Genomic DNA, 20,989 nt, shown 5'->3' with positions numbered 1-20,989 from the left:
CGAGACTTTGACACATTAAGCCACAATATTCGGAAGCAGCAGCAGTAGAGCAAGGAAAGCTGGTACTTGTGATGACATTGGTCACGCTTTTGCCCAACGTGAGAAGGCCAATGACCAGCGGCGTTTTTGCACGACCGGTACGGTCGCAGTTTCGAATCCTGCCTCAGGCATGGATGTGTGTGATGTCCTTAGGTTAGTTAGGTTTAAGTAGTTCTAAGTTCTAGGGGACTGATGACCTCAGATGTTAAGCCCCATAGTGCTGAGACCCATTTGAACCAGCGGAGTTTGTGCAGCAGCTGTCAGCACTTCGTCAGATCAACAAACGAGCAGACGAGCAATGCTTTCAAGGAGAACAACGATCGGCGCAGTTCGCACATCAGTGGTCAATGCTCCAGGATCTGTCAGCATACTGAACTCACATGTGTGACGTATCTGGCGATGTGGAGGAGGATAAAAGGGCAATGCCCGACAAAGCCAGCATAGAGCTAAAACAATAGAAAGCCGGCACGTGTGTAGACAATGGTCACGTTTCTGCCCAACGTTAGAATCATAGATCAATGACCTAAGGGTTAGTCGCCACCCTATGAACTTCGCGACATTGGCCAGAACACTGAATAAATACCTCCGACAAAACAGGCATGAGAGGATCCTTCGGAGGTGAGAAAGAAGACTCGAAGAAACGTCGCCTGGACGGACGGGCCGATGGTCAGTCAGCGAACGTCATACTTCGCTACAACGACTTAACCGATACACTGCTCGACAGAAGAAAATGTCGGTACCGCGCCAATAGATCAACGCAGAAGAAGCCATCCCAGATGTTACCACAAAGAATATCGTGTGGTACTTACCCAGGTAGGTGGTGAGAATGAAGGAATTGCGGCCTCACCAAATGGGTCACCTGTGAACGTAGAGGTTGATGAACACCAGAAAACCCCGAACCTGAGGGTTGCTGATTCGATTCTGTGACGAAGCACTCCGTCTCACGCCATAGCCGTTAGTAAGGCAACGAGCGAATTCACAAGGAGAAGACCCTGCCTCCGCTGCAGTGAGTCACTATCACTGTACTGAATGTAAGAAGCCGCCGCCGGCGCTCCACTGCAACACGAGACATAGCCGGATCATTTGTCACTGGAACCTGCACGCTACGCCTCCGCCGCTGTGCTGCCGTGAGGAATTGAACGAGTTAAAACACATTGCATTACTCTGTTTGTTTATAGGGTCTTATGTCTTAATAAGTGACTGTTAGTGGAACCACCAAGGTTTCTCTCACACATCACGCTCTGAGCCAAGGAAAGAGCCCATTACACAGCCCACAAAGTGTCGCTTTCCCACCCCGAAATGTTTCACACATATAGAGGTTGAATTTCCAAAAACAGTGAAAAGTGTTTCATTTCTAGCAAAGGAGCCAAATAGAAATTTTCATAGATTTGCTTGCACAATGACATATTTCCATAAAAAAACTTAGTCCCCCTTTTCATCCCTAAAGGGGTTGAATTTTACAGAAACAGGGAAATAAGTCTCTTTTATTTCTAACTGAAAAGCCAAGTTTAAATTTTCAAAGATTTAGCCTTAAAATATCTTTCATAGTAAAATATTTTCATAAAAAATCTCATCCCCTATTTCAACCCTTAGGGGTTCAATTTTCAAAAACATTGAAGCACGTGTATTTTTTTATTTGTAACCAAGAAGTCAAATAGCAATGTTCACAGATGTAGCTTTAAAAATACTTTAGTAATTCTAACTTTTCTTAATACTTTCAAAAAGCCTTTCATGCTGTTTTTCACCCTCTTAGCAGTGGAATTTTGGAGAATACTTTCTTAAACAAAGCTAAAGCATAAGATCCAAACCCTCTCTAAACTTCAAGTTTTTATCCTTAGCATTTTGGGTGGGCAATGATGAGTCAGTGAATCAGTCTGACCCTATTTCACCCCCTGAGGGGTTGAATTTCCAAAAACAGTGAAAATGTATTTCTTCATCTCTAACTGAGAATCCATACGCCAAATTGCAAAGTTTACTTTAAAAATGCTTTTGCTCTGAAATATTTTCATAAAATGTATGACCCCCTATTTCACCTCCTAGAGGTTGAATTTCCAAAAGCAGTGAAACACATATTTTTTTGGTTATAACTGAGAAGTAAATTTGAATTTTCATAGATTTAACTTTAAAAATGCTTTCATAATAAAGTATTTTCATGAAAGTCTCATCCCCTATCTCATCCCTACAGGGGTTCAGTTTCAAAAAACATTGAAAGACGTATATTTTATTTGTAACCAATAAGTCAAATAGCAATGTTCATAGATGAAACTTTAAAAACACTTGAGTTGTTCTTTAACAATGATATATTTTCAAAAAAAGCTTTCACCCACTATTCCCCACTCCACAGGATTAAATTTACAAAACTGATGAAACATGTATTTTTTTTATTTCTGACTGAGAAACCAAATATAAATTTTCACAGGTCTAGCTTCAAAATTGCATTAGTAGCAACATTTAAAAATAATAATCATCATCCCCTATTTCACTCCCTTAGGGCTGGAATTTCTAAAATTGCCTTCTTAAGCGATACTTACAGCATAAGATCCACTCCTTCTTCAAATTTCAAGTTTCTATCCTTAGTGGTTTGGGCTGGGAGATGATGAGTGTCAGTTAGTCAGACAGGACATTGCCTTTATACATAGAGATTGTTGTTTAGCACTTCAATTTTTGAATTGAAATCTATTTCTTTTCGCACTTCATGTCTACTAGTTCTGTAAAAAAATAGCATCTACTGTTAAAAAAAAGAATCTTAAGTCAGTGCTGTGCCCTTTCTGACAATGTTAGATATTCATGTATCTGCGAAAGGTACTACTGTTTTCTTTCCAGAATTTATTCCTGAAGTTAAATATTATACAACAGCATTTTTATTCACATACACTGGAATGTGTACATTTAGTACTAAGAAATACTGTATTTATACACCAAGACCTACATAACATTCGGTCTGTGTGCTACAAGCCACAATACATTTCAGCCTGACAGATTCTTACCACCATAAAGGCGTCCAGCCAAAGGTTCAAAAAGTCCCATGGCTGCAGCACCCTCAGGGAGTCTAGATATATTTGCAAGATCTTTATTACTCTCTAATTTATACCTATGCTGGCTTTGGTCTTAAAGACATATTACTGTCAAAAAGACGTATGACCAAATATTATACTTGAAAATAACATTTTCACAATGCCATTGTGAAAGAGCTTGACTATGGTATGTCTGAAAATTAAAGGACAGGCACTGCAATGGTTGAAATTTTCACACAGACAGCAAAATCTGTGGAGGTGGCCCTGCGTGCATGACACAACATTTCTAAAGTGGGGATCCAGTGGGGATAACCTGGCCCTAACTGTACTGGTGTTTTACTGCAAAAATAATTGCTTCAACTTAAACTTTGTAGAAACAGGTGTAATGGGCTGTCAACTGAACCACAAACTTGACAGAGTGCAGTGGAATGGTTTGCAAGATTATGATAGCGAAATAAAATTGGTTGATGAAACTACCTTCCTTGGTATAATGTTGGGAACATCACACTGATCTTTTATGCATGAGAGACATGACACAGGAACTGTAGACAAGAGCTCCTATTACATGAGCACTTGTAAATTTCATAACAAACTTCCATAGAATTTAGAAAACTCAAAGGGAACCTGGTTTGAAACTGCTGTGAAGGAGTTTCTTACTAACCAATGTTTATGTAACATTACAAACGTCCTTTCAGAGAAGTAGAATACTTTCATTTGTACCAGTAGTATTTATGAGTACCAGTAACAAGATATAAGGCGTTTTTTAATCATCTGTAATTGTTTCCATGAAGATATCTATTTATTTCATATTCCATTAATCCATATTTTGATAAATCAATGGATGTGGAATGAGTCAAGATTACATAACACAGATATAATTTATGTATATAAAATGACAAAAATGCGTTATAAAATGATGAGTAAGCTTGACAGTTAATGTCATATCAAAGGTATAGCTCAAGTGACATAAAACAAGTACTTGACAAGAAAATATATTACATTGTCCAACTTAAACAGTTAAAGATGAGTTATGCAAAACACATTAAGAATATGAATACCAACAGCAATACAATTTACAAAAAAAAACAAAAAACAATCATTGCTTTATCCACAAGTACTCATCAAGAGAGTAGAAGGAATTTCCCCATTAGGTATTATCTTAATTTACATTTAAAAGTAGCTAAGACATTAATGTAAACTTTAATATCTGAATGAAGAAAGTTGAACATTTTTGTGGCAGAATAATGAACACCTTCTTGCACAAGACTTAAATGTTTCAGATCCTGACGGAAATCATATTTTGATCTAGTATCATGATCATGACATTCACTGTTAGTTTTAAAAAGTGAATGGTTATTAGAAATAAAAATCATCAAATGTATTAAGAGATGACTGTTAACATTTGTAACTTATGGAACAGACCTCTGAAAGAATATCTTGGATGAACATTGCTCGTGATTCTCTCAGCTCTCTTCTGTGCAGTAAATATTATTTTTGCTGGAGGCTGTTTATTCTAAAATATTATGCCATATGACATGAGAGAATGGAAATAACCAAAGTAGGCATCTTTGATAGCGTCCAAGTCACCAATGGGGGTGATTACATACAGAGCATAAGTTGCCACACTGGGCCTTCTCTGTGGGTATAGGGTATGCACAGACCAGTTCAACTTACCATCAATTAGAATGCCCAAGAACTTAGATGATTCAGAGTATAGTATATTTAGTTAACCACAGTTTAAGTGGCATACTTCATTTTCTTGCTGAGATGCATGAAATTGCATAAACTGAGTTTTTCAATATTTAGAGTTAGTCCATTGCTCTTACACCAGTGTAAGATGTCAACAAGCACAGCATTATATTTATTTTCTAGTTCATTGTTAGTTCGACTTTCAAGCAGAATAGTGGTATCATCAGCAAAAAGAGTAAATTTACACTCGGTGTCTGTACAAAGTGGGAGATCATTGATGAAGATAAGAGAAAGCAAAGGTCCCAAAATGGACCCTTGTGGCACTCCACACTTTAATGTGCCTCAGTCAGATGAGACAATACTATCAACGGCACCATTACTGATCGCCATCTGTTTTCTGTTTTGTAGACATGATTAAATCCACCTACCAATGCTACCTCTTAATCCATAAGACTTAACCTTCTGTACGAGAATGTTGTGGTCTACACAGTCAAAGGCCTTTGGCAAGTCACAAAAGATTCCAATAGGCGACATTTTATTATTTATTAACTCTAAAATTTCATTTGTCAGAGAAGAAATAGCCTGCTCAGTTGATTTACCTTTTTGGAAAGCAAACTGGTTACTGTTGAGTATATTGTGGTCGTTAAGATGTTCTACAATTCCTTTATAATTTTCCAGTACTTTTGAGAAACTACTTAGTAGTGATGTTGGACGCTAATTAGATAATCTGGTTTTGTTACTCTTCTTGAAAAGTGGTTTCACAACGGAAAGCTTTAATCTCTCTGGCACAACACCTTGCCACATAGACTCTTTAAAAATGTGACACAGGACTTAACATTTGTGCTCACTACAATGTTTTAGAATTTTAGGTGAAATGTTGTCAAAACCTGTCGAATTTTTATTTTTTAAGGCCTTGATGGTATTTTTAACTTCAGTAATAGTGACAGGGTCAATACAAATTGTGTCATTTGTTTTGGGATTAGCTCATTGTAATAAACACCTAGTACCATTTAAGGTTCCCCTACAACCTACATGTTCTGCTGCCGTTAAGAAGTAATTGTTGACAGGAAATATAAAATATATCTAGAACCCAGAAGAAATCCTGTATTGGTCTATGGAGAATGTATGAAAGAATTCATTAAGAGTCGATATCATTGACCATATTGGGTCGAATTGTGCCACCTGTTCAACATTGGTTTCCGGCTGATACAATTTCAATTTCAATTGGCTAATTTTTCCCGCCATATTCCGGGGCAGCGTAATTGACTCGCGCATAGTGCGAATGCATTGTTGTTATTTGAAGGAGGCGCAATGACTGCGAAATTGAAGAGAGTGGAAATTGAGAACTTCAAGTCGTTTAGAGGCTTAAATAGAATTGGTCCTTTGAAACAGTTTTCAGTTGTGACTGGTCCAAATGGCTCAGGTAATGTGGATGTAGTGCACCAAGTACGGGTATCATGAGAATAGCCTTTAAGAGATATGGTTTTGCCAGTAATAATGAAGGAAGCAGGTTGATTTAAACAACAAGATGACGCTTGTAAATATTCGAAGTGTCAGAAGGAACACATTTGCCTATCTGTGGATTTGTTAATTTTCGTAGTATCTTTTCGTGACCTTAAAGTGGGAAACGTCGTGCATTTGAGCATACAGTGAGCTTGGTATCCTTATTAGAAGATAATTTTGATAGGACGATTTGTTTTGCGCATAAAAATTTTGCGATGAGACAGAGGGCAACAATATAATTATCACAGGTCAGATTATGCTACAGTATCGGTTTTTTTGTAATTACATGAAGTAATGTGTAGTTTATTACAAATTTTGTTGTAGGGTTGCATCTGACCTATTTTCATTCTTACTTCCACATTCTCGACTTTTTCTGACGTCTTGTGCTGTTTTAATTTCCTAAGTATGTATTTGTGTGTTTTCTAGAGAAACAGTCACTTTCTAAAATGCATTTCTCTGACTAGGTAAATCAAATTTTATGGATGCTGTCAGTTTTGGCGCTTGTGTGAAAACAAGCCGTTTACGTGCTCACCAGGTGTCTCATTTGGCACACAGTACCAGCACCCTCGATTCTAGAAGGTAAACACCCGTTTTATTTGTAGTCTTGTAATAGAGGTGTAAATATGTGCAATGGAGTTACAGATTTATTGTGATTGAGTGAAAGACATAAAAGTGGGCAATTTTAGGAAGTAATGATATAGTCAAATCTGAAAATATTTGAACGTTTGCATATACTGATATTACAAGCCCATTAATAGAGTTCTTACCTGTTCTATTTGGGTAAAATGTGGTACAGAATTGTAAATAATTGTCCAAAAATAGAGAATGATTGCTGCACCTGAGATATCTTTTCGTAAGGCAATGGTCACTATCAGAGTTTTGATTGCTTTGTTAAAATAATTATTTACTTGTTCGTATCCTTGAGGTTTATTGTGACTAACTAAGACTGAGTAAGTAATGAAATAAAGGTCAATGATTGTGTATCAGTTGTAGATAAAACAACTCATACTTCAACAGCTTCCCTGTTACGGTTGCAGATGATGTTTGTCTTAGGCTGAATCATGGGAATTCAGTCTTGTCTGTTATGCAAAAAAACCTTTATTTATTAAGAACCGATGTATCTTTTGTTTTATTCATGCAGATATCAGTGGGTATTCATATTCAGGTTGTATTTTTGAATAGGAATTACGGAAGTGGAACATTACCTGTGACAGTTCTAAACTGTCCTCTCAAGTAAAGTGTCTGAAGTTCCTATTCAGCCAACTGCATTCAAGGAAGGGATATATTTTGCAGGGAATTTGAAAAGCTTAAAACTTTTATAATGAATATCTATAAGTTATTGGCTTACATTATTATATCATTTATCTTTCCTTGTGTCCAGTTATACAGTATCCCAGACTACTTTGCCATTATTCTGTGCATTACATCTTATTTTACCACTTGATGATTTTTTTAAAATTTGTGTTGCAAAAATCAGTTCCTTCCTGTGTTACTCTGGCTCATTGTAACACTTTCTCATGGATCTGAGGTGCTTGTAAGGGCCCTAGAGAACTATCTAATACCAGCCTTTTTTTGTGTGTGTGAAACATTCCTACTGATGTGTCATAATCTACCATGTGTGAGTTTGCTGCTGGATTTTTTAACTTGATGGTGACATTTTTCTGGCAGGGGAACCTATTATCTTTCTTTATAAAAAAAATCATATTTTTCCTCTTCATGACGAAAGGTATTTGATACTGGGTGGCTGAAGATCCAACCCCTCCACTTACACCAAAGAGCGGTGCCAATTTTGCCTTACCAGTCCTGTTTAGGTGTAGGATTTGTTTACGGAAACCCCATCAACCGATAGTCTCAACTGGTACCTGTGTAATATGTGCCAAATCAGTGGCCATCACTCTTACTTCCAGTATCTACGCCACTAGAAAATTGCTCTGCTGAAATGATCAGCTATGTATGTAGATATAACATCATTATAATACTAGTTAATTTAACAATAATACACTTGTGAGCAGTTGAATTGGATGCACCAACCAGGTAGTGTGTGTCACCTTGTGTCAGCCTGATGATACAATGTATCATAGCGTAGGTTCTGAGAGACGCTGGAAGCCTTTCTGATCCATGACTACTCACCAACTACCCACATCTCAAGCAGATTGGCCAGAATTGTATCCAACAAATGCACTTATTACTTGATGGCATCACAGATATCCTTAACAGCTCTTCTTTAGGTTTTGGTCCACAGCTTTTATAAAAGATATTTCTATGCATATCATTACAAACCTCCTAAAATCTTTGTTGCGCTGCATCTAGTTTCCACACTTTGACATCATCTGGGTTGGTGTACTATCTTGTTCAAGGTACAAGTGATCTGTAGTGTGGTTTGGGCAAACAGCCATGCATTTGTTTTGTGGTCACACTAATGTGTATTAGAAGTAAATATGAGTAGCAGTGTTAGTTTCACAAAAAATGAGAGATACAGGGTCATGAATACTAGAGTAGAAGGAAACATGTATAACACCAGTCCATATTAGGTTTATATTAAAAAAACTGAGTTCATGCTTGGGGAAAATTTTATTGAAGATATCACTAAAAACAATTAAAAATATTCAAAATGTGACCCTTGAGGATCAACAGACTTCTGCCAATGAGTTTTCCATGAATGGAAGGTGTCCTGGAAGTCCATTTTCAGAAACTCCTTGAAGCAGTGTGAAGAAACCTTTGACCTCTGCTACATTGTACTTTGAGAGCTGTCATACATAGTGGAATAGAAAAAAAGTCTCCTGGAATCACATCTAAGCTCTATTGAGACTGTGGAAGCATTATAAAGCTGTTCCAGTACAAGTAGTCACTGACCAGCGATCTTCTAACTGGTGACAATGCCTGGCTTACTGTGTTGACCCTTTGCACAGCCATTTTATCCATTTCCATGTAGTCTGATGATTCGATTACTTAAACACCAGTCTGAGTTCAAAGCATCATGCATGCATTACACATTGCCCTCATTGCTGCTCATAGGGTTTGTCTTTCGTACTCTCTCAGCCGTATGTGAAGCACTTACGCTGTTTCAAAACAGCAGCTTTTGATAGGCTTTCTTTCAAATACTCACTGGCTCATGGCTAATATCTTCGTACCTGATTTTCTGAGTCTCACACATAATCTTATGACGGTGTGGCACTACTCGACTGATCCTGTGTCGGAGGTACACTAAAATGGTTAAATGAAGTGCACAGAAGCTCTTAAGTGAGTGATGATAGGTGCCTTTTGAAGGTGACGTTCCCTTCCTTTGACCCCGTTTGGATTGACTGCACTCCCGTCGTGCAGATGTGTTAGAAAAATGTAGGACTCATTACTTGTGCACAAACCTTGCACAGTGAGGTACAAACTATATGGGAATAAAACCTTTCAGCAAGTGGCCAGATGATTTAAAATGTACATTATACATATAAACACATTTGAAAGAGCCATCAGAAAATATCTACAATACCATTGCTTCTGTTTGATAGAATACATGAACAATAGTATATGTACATACAAATAGACACTAGATTTAGGCCAAGTCCAATATTGTCTAGTGCACTGTACTGCATACGAGTAAATGAGCAAAATCATTAAATAAAATAAAACCTGATATTTATGATTCGTTATAGTAAACTTCTGTATTGTGAGTTGTGAAAGACGGTACCAGCAATGTCGGGCTCTGTTTCATCCCACATGAACATGTTCCAGAAGAGAATAAGAGAGTGTTTCTGCCAGTTGCCTGAACATTGCTATTTGGGCAAGTAAGAAGATTCATTTCATGTGATTTTCAACATACCCTAACTGTGCCATAAGTAATCATCTATGTTTAATACAACTCATAAGTCTAAGCATTCTTTTCCAATGCTACAAGCATCCAGTGATGATCTTCGGTGTTTGTTGGACAATGGCTTCCATGTCCCATTGGGGAGGGGGGGTCGAGTGGTAATCAATAAGCTACTTATTGGTTATTGTTGTCTAACAGTAAAGTAGTGAACAATTTGCTGCACCATGGCCCATCAGTCTATTGTTACAGTGCATGATGGTATGACATTGACTTCTGCCATCAACATGTTGCTGCCCGGCAGTTGATGCTGGTGGTGGCAGTTTAGTTAATTTGAGATTCTCATTGTAGATGATTTACACAGTGCGTGCATGACATCAGAGATGCGAGTATCGTTTGATTAGGGAATGCACAATCTGGCTGTGAGTAAATGTGCTGGTGTCTGTGGCCAATACTCTGCCTGGATCAGAATAGCAAAGTGATTGATAATTGAACAAGGAAAGAGGGGTCATTGTCAGTTTGCAGTTAAGTGCAAGTGCAATATGGCTCCTCTAGCAGCAGTAGTATAGTTTCATACTGAATACATTCATAAGCTCCCTGTTAATGCGCAGGTTCATAACAGTCTTATTACTTTCATAAGCAATTCCTCAATTAGCTTCACACATTCCGTAAAAGAAACACACTGCACTGCGAAACAAAGGAAAGAAGAAATCACGACTGTTCTGTTACATGCTGCGATTGTTGTCTGCAGATGAGGTAGCAGAGTAGTTTTTCACAGGGCTGAGGGTGTGACCAAACTCTTGCTATAGTTGGTTCTTGCCATAGTAGCTGCACTGTAAACACTTAACAGTCAGTCACTTTTTTTTGTTCTAATCCTGATATAGATCTGACATCTCAGTGCATAAACCTCCAGGCAACTGGGTTTCCCACATAGGCTTAGGTGTTAGGGTTTCCCACATCTGGGTTTCCCACATAGGCTTAGGTGTTAGGGTTTCCCACATAGGCTTAGGTGTTAATCTTCAACACAGCAACCATCTGTAATTCAAGGGCTCCAGAGTGTGTGCGGTTTGGACAGCTGTAAAAATTGAATCAGAAATGAGAAGTCAGATGGTAATAAATTGATAGTAAGACAAAAAAATTAATTACTAACCCAAGGCAATTAGCAAGTTTCGAAGAAAATCCTCAAACTTAGATGAACTTTTGGTGTTGGTGCTCAAGTAATGTATTGCTAGCACAAATGAACTCATAACATACATTATAAATGGTTTATTTATTTCAGGTAGCTTTTGCATTTGAAACAAGTTAGTGTCCAGTCCCAAGCAAATGAGACAGGAATTGAAATTGAAGGTAGTAAAGCAAAAGGTGAAATGCCAAACTCCATTTTCAAATGTTCCTTTGCAAAGGAAAACCCAGGAGAATTGTCCCAGTTTAATCATCATACCACTGAAAAGATGAATGAAATAAGTAATAGTGTGAGTGATGTTGAGAAACAGCTGAAATCATTGAAATCAAACAAAGCTCCAGGCCCTGATGGAATCCCTGTCAGATTCTATACTGAATTTACAGCTAGATTAGCCCCTATTCTAACAATAATCTATTCTTGGTCCCTTGAACAACAAACCGTGCTCAGTTCCTGGAAAAAAGCACAAGCCGCATCCATCTACAAGAAGGGCAGTAGAAGTGATCCATAAAACTACTGTCCTATATCTTTGACATCAATTTGTAGTAGAATCTTATAACATATTCCGTGTCCAAACAATGACGTGGTATCTTGAACAGAGTGACATCAATGCCAAATAGTTTGGATTCCGAAAACATCGATCATGTGAAACTCAACTCATCACTTTTCTCACATGCATACTGAAAGCTTTTTATAAAGGCAGTCAGGCAAATGCCACATTTCTTGCTTTCGGGAAAGCATTTGACTCAGTACCACACATATGCTTATTGTCAAAAGTACGATCATATGGGATATCGAGTGAAATTTGTGGCTGGATTGAGGCCTTTTTGCTAGGGAGGATGCAGCATGTTGTCTTGGATGGAGACTCATCGTCAAATGTAACTTCAGATGTGCCCCAGAGAGGAGTGTTCGGACACTTGCCATTCATGTTGTATATTAATGACCTTGCAGACAGTATTAATAGTTACCTCTGACTTTTTGAAGATGATACATTTATCTATTGAAAGTGTTGCATAAATATTCATTCAGATTTAAGAGTGGTGCAAAGATTTACAACTTGCTTTAAATGTTCGGAAATGTAAAATTGTGCGCTCTACAAGACAAAAAGACGTAGTATTCTATGACTATAATATCAGTGATTCACTGTTGCAATTGGTCAACTAATACAAATATCTGAAGTGTAACACTGTGTAGGGATATGAAATGGAATGATCTCATAGCTCAGTCATGGATAAAGCAGGTGGCAGACTTCAGTTTATTGGTAGAATACTGGGAAAATGCAATCAGTCTACAATGGAGATTGCTCACAATTCACTCATGTGACCAATTCTAGAATATTACTCAAGTGTGTGGGACCCATACCAAATAGAACTAACAGAGGACATTGAAGGTATACAGAGAAGGGCAGCATGAATGGACACAGGTTTGTTTTATCCATGGGAGAGTGTCAAATAGCTACCAAAAGAACTGAAATGGAAGACTCTTGAAGAAGTAAACCATCCTGAGAAAGTCTATTAACAGTGGTTTTTATTTATTTATTTATTTATTTATTTATTTATTGTTCCGTGGGACCACATTTAGGAGAAGTCTCCATGGTCATGGAACGAGTCAATACATGAAATTATAACACGATTGTAGAAACAGATAAAATGAAATATAAGAAACATATTCAGGCGACAAGTCGTTAGTTTAAATAAAGAAAATCAAGAATGTAACACTGGAATTTGCTTAATTTTTTATCTCTTCCAGGAGCTCCTCGACAGAATAGAAGGAGTGAGCCATGAGGAAACTCTTCAGTTTAGACTTAAAAGTGTTTGGGCTACTGCTAAGATTTTTGAGTTCTTGTGGTAGCTTATTGAAAATGGATGCAGCAGAATACTGCACTCCTTTCTGCACAAGAGTCAAGGAAGTGCATTCCACATGCAGATTTGATTTCTGCCTAGTATTAACTGAGTGAAAGCTGCAAACTCTTGGGAATAAGCTAATATTGCTAACAACAAACGACATTAAAGAAAATACATACTGTGAGGGCAATGTCAAAATTCCCAGACTATTGAATAGGGGTCGACAAGAGGTTTTCGAACTTACACCACACATAGCTCGAACAGCCCGTTTTTGAGCCAAAAATACCCTTTTTGAATCAGAAGAATTACCCCAAAAAATAATACCATATGACATAAGCGTATGAAAATATGCGAAGTATACTACTTTTCGTGTTGAAATGTCACTTATTTCAGATACTGTTCTAATGGTAAATAAAGCGGCATTTAGTTTCTGAACAAGATCCTGAACATGGGCTTTCCACAACAGCTTACTATCTATCCGTACACCTAGGAACTTGAACTGTTCCGTCTCGCTTATAACATGCCCATTCTGTCTGATTAAAATGTCAGTTCTTGTTGAATTGTGGGTTAGAAACTGTAAAAACTGAGTCTTACTGTGATTTAGCATCAAATTATTTTCCACAAGCCACGAACTTATATCATGAACTACATTATTTGATAATGTTTCAATATTACACACAAGATCCTTCACTACCAAGGTGGTGTCATCAGCAAACAGAAATATTTTTGAATCACCTGTAATACTAGAAGGCATATCATTTACATAAATAAGGAACAGCAGTGGCCCCAGCACTGACCCTTGGGGAACACCCCATTTAACAGTGCCCCATTGGGACTGAACATCATTACCACTCTCAATATTGCGGAGGATTACCTTCTGTTTTCTGTTCTTAAAGTAGGAGGCGAACCAATTGTAAGCTACTCCCCTTACTCCATAATGTTCCAACTTCTGCAGTAATATTTTGTGGTCAACACAGTCAAAAGCCTTCGTTAAATCAAAGAAAACACCTAACGTTCGCAACCTTTTATTTAATCCGTCCAAAACCTCACAGAGAAAAGAGACTATAGCATTTTCAGTTGTTAAGCCATTTCTAAAACCAAACTGTACATTTGACAGCAAATTATGTGAATTTAAATGCTGCAGTAACCTTGTATATACAACCCTCTCGATAACTTTAGCAAACACCGATGGCATAGAAATAGGTCTATAATTGTCAACATTATCCCTGTCTCCCTTTTTATAAAGTGGCTTCACTACCGAGTACTTTAATCGGTCAGGAAACCGACCACTCCTAAAGGAAAAGTTACAGATATGGCTAAGTACTGAGCTAACATACGTGGAACAATACTTCAGTATTCTGCTAGATACCCCGTCATATCCATGAGAGTTCTTGGTCTTTAGTGATTTAATTATTAACTCAATCTCCCTCTTGTCAGTATCATGGAGGAGCATTTCAGGTAACAGTCTCGGAACACTTTTTTCTAAGAGCGCTATATGATTCCCTGTTGGGACTAGGTTTCTATTTAGTTCACCTGCTATATTCAGAAAGTGATTATTAAGTACTGTACATATATGCGACTTATCAGTAACACGGACATCCCCACTACGCACTGATTCTATATTCTCGACCTGTCTCTGCAGACCAGCCACTTCCTTTACGACTGACCATATGGTTTTAATTTTATCCTGAGACTTAGCTATTCTATCTGCATACCACATACTTTTTGCCTTCCTAATAACTTTTTTAAGCACCTTACAATACTGCTTGTAATGGGCTGCTGCATTTAGATTTTGACTGTTTCTAACGTTTTGATATAATTGCCACTTTGTTCTACTAGATATTCTTATCCCTTTAGTCAGCCACCCAGGCTGCCTGTTTGTGCTAGTACCCTGTTTTGAACGTTCTAACGGAAAGCAACTTTCAAAGAGCACGAGAAAAGTCTTGAGGAAAGCATTATATTTATCGTCTACTGTATCAGCACTATAAACATCTTGCCACTCTTGTTCCATGATAAGGTTTACAAAAGTCTGTACAGCAACTGGATCAGCTTTCCTAAAAAGTTGGTAACTGTGTTTAACATGTGTTGCAGCACAAAAATCTTTTAGAATTAAAATTTGTGCATCATGATCTGAAAGGCCATTCACCTTTTTGCTAACAGAATGCCCTTCTAATAATGACGAATGAACAAAAATATTGTCTATGGTTGTTCTACTGTTCCCTTGCACTCTCGTTGGAAAGAATACGGTTTGCATAAGATTATATGAATTAAGGAGGTCTACCAGCATCCTTTTCCTTGCACAATCACTTATACAATTAATGTTGAAGTCACCACATATAACTAACTTTTTGTATTTCCTATAAAGTGAACCAAGAACCTCCTCTAGCTTTAGCAAAAATGTTGTGAAATCGGAGTCTGGGGATCTATAAATAACAACAGTAAGAAGTTTAGCTCCACTAAATTTAACCACACATGCACAACATTCAAACACCTTTTCAGTGCAGTACTTTGAAACATCAATTGACTCAAATGGGATACCGTTTTTGACATACATGGCTACTCCCCCACACCGCAAAGAGCTCCTAGAAAAGCTACCAGCCAACCTGTATCCTGGTAAAGGAAGCCTCTGAATTATCTCCTTATTTAAGAAGTGTTCAGATATACCAATAATTTCAGAGTCAACATCTATAAGCAGTTCACTAACTTTATCTCTAATACCTTGTATATTTTGATGAAATATACTAATTCCCTCATTAATCGGATACCTAAGCTTTGTAGAAAGTGGTTTCTTTGTTACAGAGACTTCCCTTAAGCAGGAATACCTATCAGCTGACTTCAATCTAAAAAAGGTACAGCTCTAACACCCACAACTACCGGAATTTTCCCATGAGTGATCCCACCACCCTTACCTATGCTGTCACCTATAAGTTTTGCCAACCTCCCCTTCCCATACCTGCTTTTGAATAATGACTCTAGGAAACATAACACTCACATAGGGATTGTGAATATAAGATAAGAATAATTGCTGCATGCTCAGAGGCATTCAAACAATCATTCTTCCTGTGCTTCATATGTGAATGGAATAGGAAGAAACCCTAATAAATGCTACAATGGGAAGTATCCTCTACCATTAATGGTGGTTTGCAGAGTATAGATGTAGATGTACAAGTCAGTTTCATCACAACATAAAAAAGATGAAACTGTTAGTTTACCAAGAGTACTTCTCCATTAGTTAGAGGCACTAGGATTGGGGAGAGTAGTAAGCAAGTGTTTCCATCTAAATCTTAATAATAAAAGGCTGAAAATGAAATTTCAGATTTCAACAGTGATCTCACATATATCAGAAGTAAAAGATATTGTTATAGGAATCCCATATTGGTTATTTGTGGTGCGGTTTTTTTCAGACAGTGTCAGGCTGCGAGACAAAATTCTGTTTGATAACAACGATATAAAGAGCTAACAGTAAGACACCATACCTACCACTACACAAAGTCCTTGGTGTAGTAATACTCAGTCAGCTATAACCAATGCAAAAGTTTAGGCATGAATATAATTAACTAAAGTGGATAGTTATTTCATCTACTTGCCATACCCTGAAAGTGCTTGTTGTATGATAATAATAATAATAATAATAATAATAATAATAATTAGATGAAAAGAAGCAGAAATTACAAGCATTGGCCAAATGACTTAGATGATACAAAAAAGGTGAAAATCGAAGGAAACAAAACCAGACATTCAACACAAACCAAAAGAAATTTTATCAGACAATAGATAACACACGCATTAAAATAGACAATCCACCAAACATAACAGACATGGAACACTTCTGGAGCAACATATGGTCAAACCCGGTACAGCATAACAGGCATGCACGGTGGATACAAGCAGAAACAGACACATACAAGATGATTCCACAAATGCCTGAAGTTATAATTTTGCAACATGAAGTCACCCGAGCAATTAATTCTACTCACAATTGGAAAGCCCCTGGAAAAGATAAAATAGCAAATTTCTGGCTAAAGAAGTTCACTTCAACACATTCACATCTAACTAAATTATTTAACAGTTACATTGCAGACCCATACACATTCCCCGATACACTTACACATGGGATAACTTATCTGAAACCTAAAGATCAAGCAGACACAGCAAACCCAGCAAAATATCGCCCCATAACATGCCTACCAACAATATACAAAATATTAACTCCAGTCATTACACAGAAATTAATGATACATACAACACAGAACAAAATTATAAATGAAGAACAAAAAGGCTGTTGCAAAGGAGCACGAGGATGTAAAGAGCAACTGATAATAGATGCAGAGGTGACGTATCGAGCTAAAACTAAACAAAGGTCGCTACAATATGCATACATTGATTACCAAAAAGCTTTTGATAGTGTACCCCACTCATGGTTACTACAAATATTGGAAATATACAATGTAGAGCCTAAATTGATACAGCTCCTATACATAGTAATGAAAAATTGGAAAACCACACTTAATATCCAAACAAATTCAAATATCATCACATCACAGCCAATACAGATTAAGCGTGGTATATACCAAGGAGACTCATTAAGTCCTTTCTGGTTCTGCCTTGCTTTGAACCCACTATCCAACATGCTAAATAATACAAATTATGGATACAATATTACTGGAACATACCCACACAAAATCACACATTTGCTATACATGGATGATCTAAAACTACTGGCAGCAACAAATCAACAACTCAACCAATTACTAAAGATAACAGAAGTATTCAGCAATGATATAAATATGGCTTTTGGAACAGACAAATGTAAGAAAAATAGCATAGTCAAGGGAAAACACACTAAACACAGAACCACAGCGACTGCATAGAAGCAATGGTAAAAACAGATGCCTATAAATATCTAGGATACAGACAAAAAATAGGAATAGATAATACAAATATTAAAGAAGAACTAAAAGAAAAATATAGACAAAGACTAACAAAAATACTGAAAACAGAATTGACAGCAAGAAACAAGACAAAAGCTATAAATACTTATGCTATACCAATATTGACCTACTCATTTGGAGTAGTGAAATGGAGTAACACAGACCTAGGAGCACTCAATACACTTACACGATCACAATGCCACAAATATAGAATACATCACATACATTCAGCAACAGAAAGATTCACATTAAGCAGGAAGGAAGGAGGAAGGGGATTTATCGACATAAAAAACCTGCATTATGGACAGGTAGACAATTTAAGAAAATTCTTTCTAGAACGAGCAGAAACTAGCAAAATACACAAAGCAATCACTCATATAAATACATCGGCTACACCACTGTAATTTCATAACCACTTCTACAACCCTTTAGATCACATAACATCAACAGATACGAAGAAAGTAAATTGGAAAAAGAAAACACTACATGGCAAGCACCCGTATCATCTAACACAGCCACACATCGGTCAAGACGCATCCAACACATGGCTAAGAAAGGCAATATATACAGTGAGGCGGAAGGATTCATGATTGCAATACAGGATCAAACAATAAACACCAGATATTACAGCAAGCATATTATTAAAGACCCCAATACTACAACAGATAAATGCAGACTTTGCAAACAACAAATAGAAACAGTAGATCACATCACAAGCGGATGTTCAATACTAGCAAATACAGAATACCCCAGAAGATATGACAATGTAGCAAAAATAATACACCAACAACTTGCCATACAACATAAACTAATAAAACAACACGTTCCCACATACAAGTATGCACCACAAAATGTACTGGAGAATGATGAATACAAATTATACTGGAATAGAACCATTATAACAGATAAAACAACACCACATAACAAACCTGACATCATACTCACCAATAAAAAGAAGAAATTAACACAACTAATCAGAATATCCATACCCAATACAACAAATATACAAAAGAAAATAGGAGAAAAACTTGAAAAATACATCCAACTGGCTGAGGAAGTCAAGGACATGTGGCATCAGGATAAAGTAGACATTATACCAATTATACTATCAACTACAGGAGTCATACCACACAATATCCACCAGTACATCAACGCAATACAGCTACATCCAAACTTATATATACAACTACAGAAATCCGTAATTATTGATACATGTTCAATCACCCGAAAGTTCCTGAATGCAATGTAACATATACCGTACAGTTAAAAGGAAGTCACGCTTGATCAAGGTCCGCGTCACTTTCTATTTTTGACCAGACATAACGTCTGAGAAGAGAGAGAGTAATAATAATAATAATAATAATAATAATAGTAGTAGTACTAGTAGTAAGTACTCTGGAATAACCAGTTTTATTTTTATGTTTTTGTTTTATTACTCAATCATACTGAACATAGAACAGGAGAAGGCTCTCAGCAAACAAGAATAAATCGGCTCATTACTTTGAGTGACTTATGGAGATATGGATCTCGACAGTCTCCAATCAAGATATTTTTCCAACATTAGTTTCATCAGAAAAATTATCCGTCGCTATGCCATTTCAGTCAGTATCTGTAGCTTAGTGGTAAGCTTAAATGACGTCCATGTGGAGGACCTGGTTTTGATTTCTGGTACTGCCAAGGATTGTTCCTTGATGTGAGAACTGGTACGGAGGGAGGGGGGGGGGGGGAGGGGGAACTGTTTCGTGATACCAATTGAGAAGCTACTTGAGTGAGTAGTATCTGCTCTGTTCAGCAACGTGACCTGGAGAGTGATGTGCTGACCACATACCACTCCATACCACATCTACATGACACCATGTGGCAGAGGGTGATATGGTGGTTGGTTGATATCCCTAGATCTGCAGGGCCTGGAGGAGAAGTTCTCTGTCTCTCTCTCTTTATTTTTGTTTTTAAATCCCACTTTCAGCTTTATTCCGAAACCCAACACGAGCCTCTGTGAGTATTTACACGTAGGAAGGATACATTAACTTTAGAACTCCAAATGATATAGGATACTAAGAAATAAAACTGTATGTATGGTAAGTTGACCATGTATATTAAAGAACTGTGGGAAATTCAAAGACTTAGAAAAAGTCTTAAGATGTATCTTATGAAGAAAAGTAATTTTGCATGTAAAGAGTATTTAAATGGTATTCAGTGTGCATTTTATAAAATCCAAAAAAGATAGCAATTAACATTGAATTCAAGACACAAACTTAATGTTGTGTGAACAACATAATTGAAATTTTCTTTCAGTCACAGGGTAGTTACATTTTGTTGTATATTGTATGTGGAGTATATATTTAGTGAATAGTAGATGTGTGTCACTTATGTGCATTTCTGCACAGATATTTTGTGTGTGGCAAAACCCATATCTTTGTTCATAAATATTTGCTAAATAAGTGTGAGAAACATTTGTATTAGTCAGTCACTGTTATTCTAAAAAGTGGTTGTATATTTTCATCTGGGTAATTAAAAGTTGTGTGGGTCGGCATCTCAATGGGCATAAGCTAAACTACAAATCCAAATATTCAGGTTTTGGTCCATTTATGGTCCTAGGGTTTTTTCTATCGCTTGTTGTTTCTGTCTCCTCTGGCAGTGATTTGTGAATGTGAAAAATACCAAGTATCATCATGGTTCAAATTCCATGGTAAACTGGAGGGCCCCCTATAACTAGGTGACAAATCAGTTCACAAAACAGAGGAACACAAGGGGACACCATCTTGAATAGGGCCATGATTAGTAAAGTTGTGATGTTCAAACCTGTATTTGGATCAATGGCAGCTTTATTATTATTTATGTGAAAGTTATTGCAAGTATATTTTTATGTCAGATATGTGCATGAATTACTACAGAGAAAAAATGTAACGCTTGGCTGCTTACTTTACAGTCTGCATTATAGATGTTACTTTACTAGCAGAAATGTTGACAACACATAACAATATGTTTAC

General features: G+C 37.1%; 1 protein-coding gene across 1 annotated transcript in view; it reads left to right on the top strand.

The window, feature by feature from the left end:
* Positions 1–6,053: 6,053 nt before the first annotated feature.
* The window catches only part of LOC126482136 (uncharacterized), a 103,250-nt gene continuing 88,314 nt past the window's right edge, over positions 6,054–20,989 (top strand). Inside the window, exons 1-2 of the mRNA XM_050106112.1 lie at positions 6,054–6,165; positions 6,710–6,824. Coding sequence (XP_049962069.1) covers positions 6,054–6,165; positions 6,710–6,824 — 227 coding nt within the window. The remainder of the gene's footprint in view (positions 6,166–6,709; positions 6,825–20,989) is intronic.

The sequence above is a fragment of the Schistocerca serialis genome, chromosome 5 (assembly GCF_023864345.2).
Source record: "Schistocerca serialis cubense isolate TAMUIC-IGC-003099 chromosome 5, iqSchSeri2.2, whole genome shotgun sequence".
Classification (NCBI taxonomy): domain Eukaryota; kingdom Metazoa; phylum Arthropoda; class Insecta; order Orthoptera; family Acrididae; genus Schistocerca; species Schistocerca serialis.
Note: the sequence above shows the minus strand (reverse complement) of the source record. Positions and strands in the feature narration are given on the sequence as shown.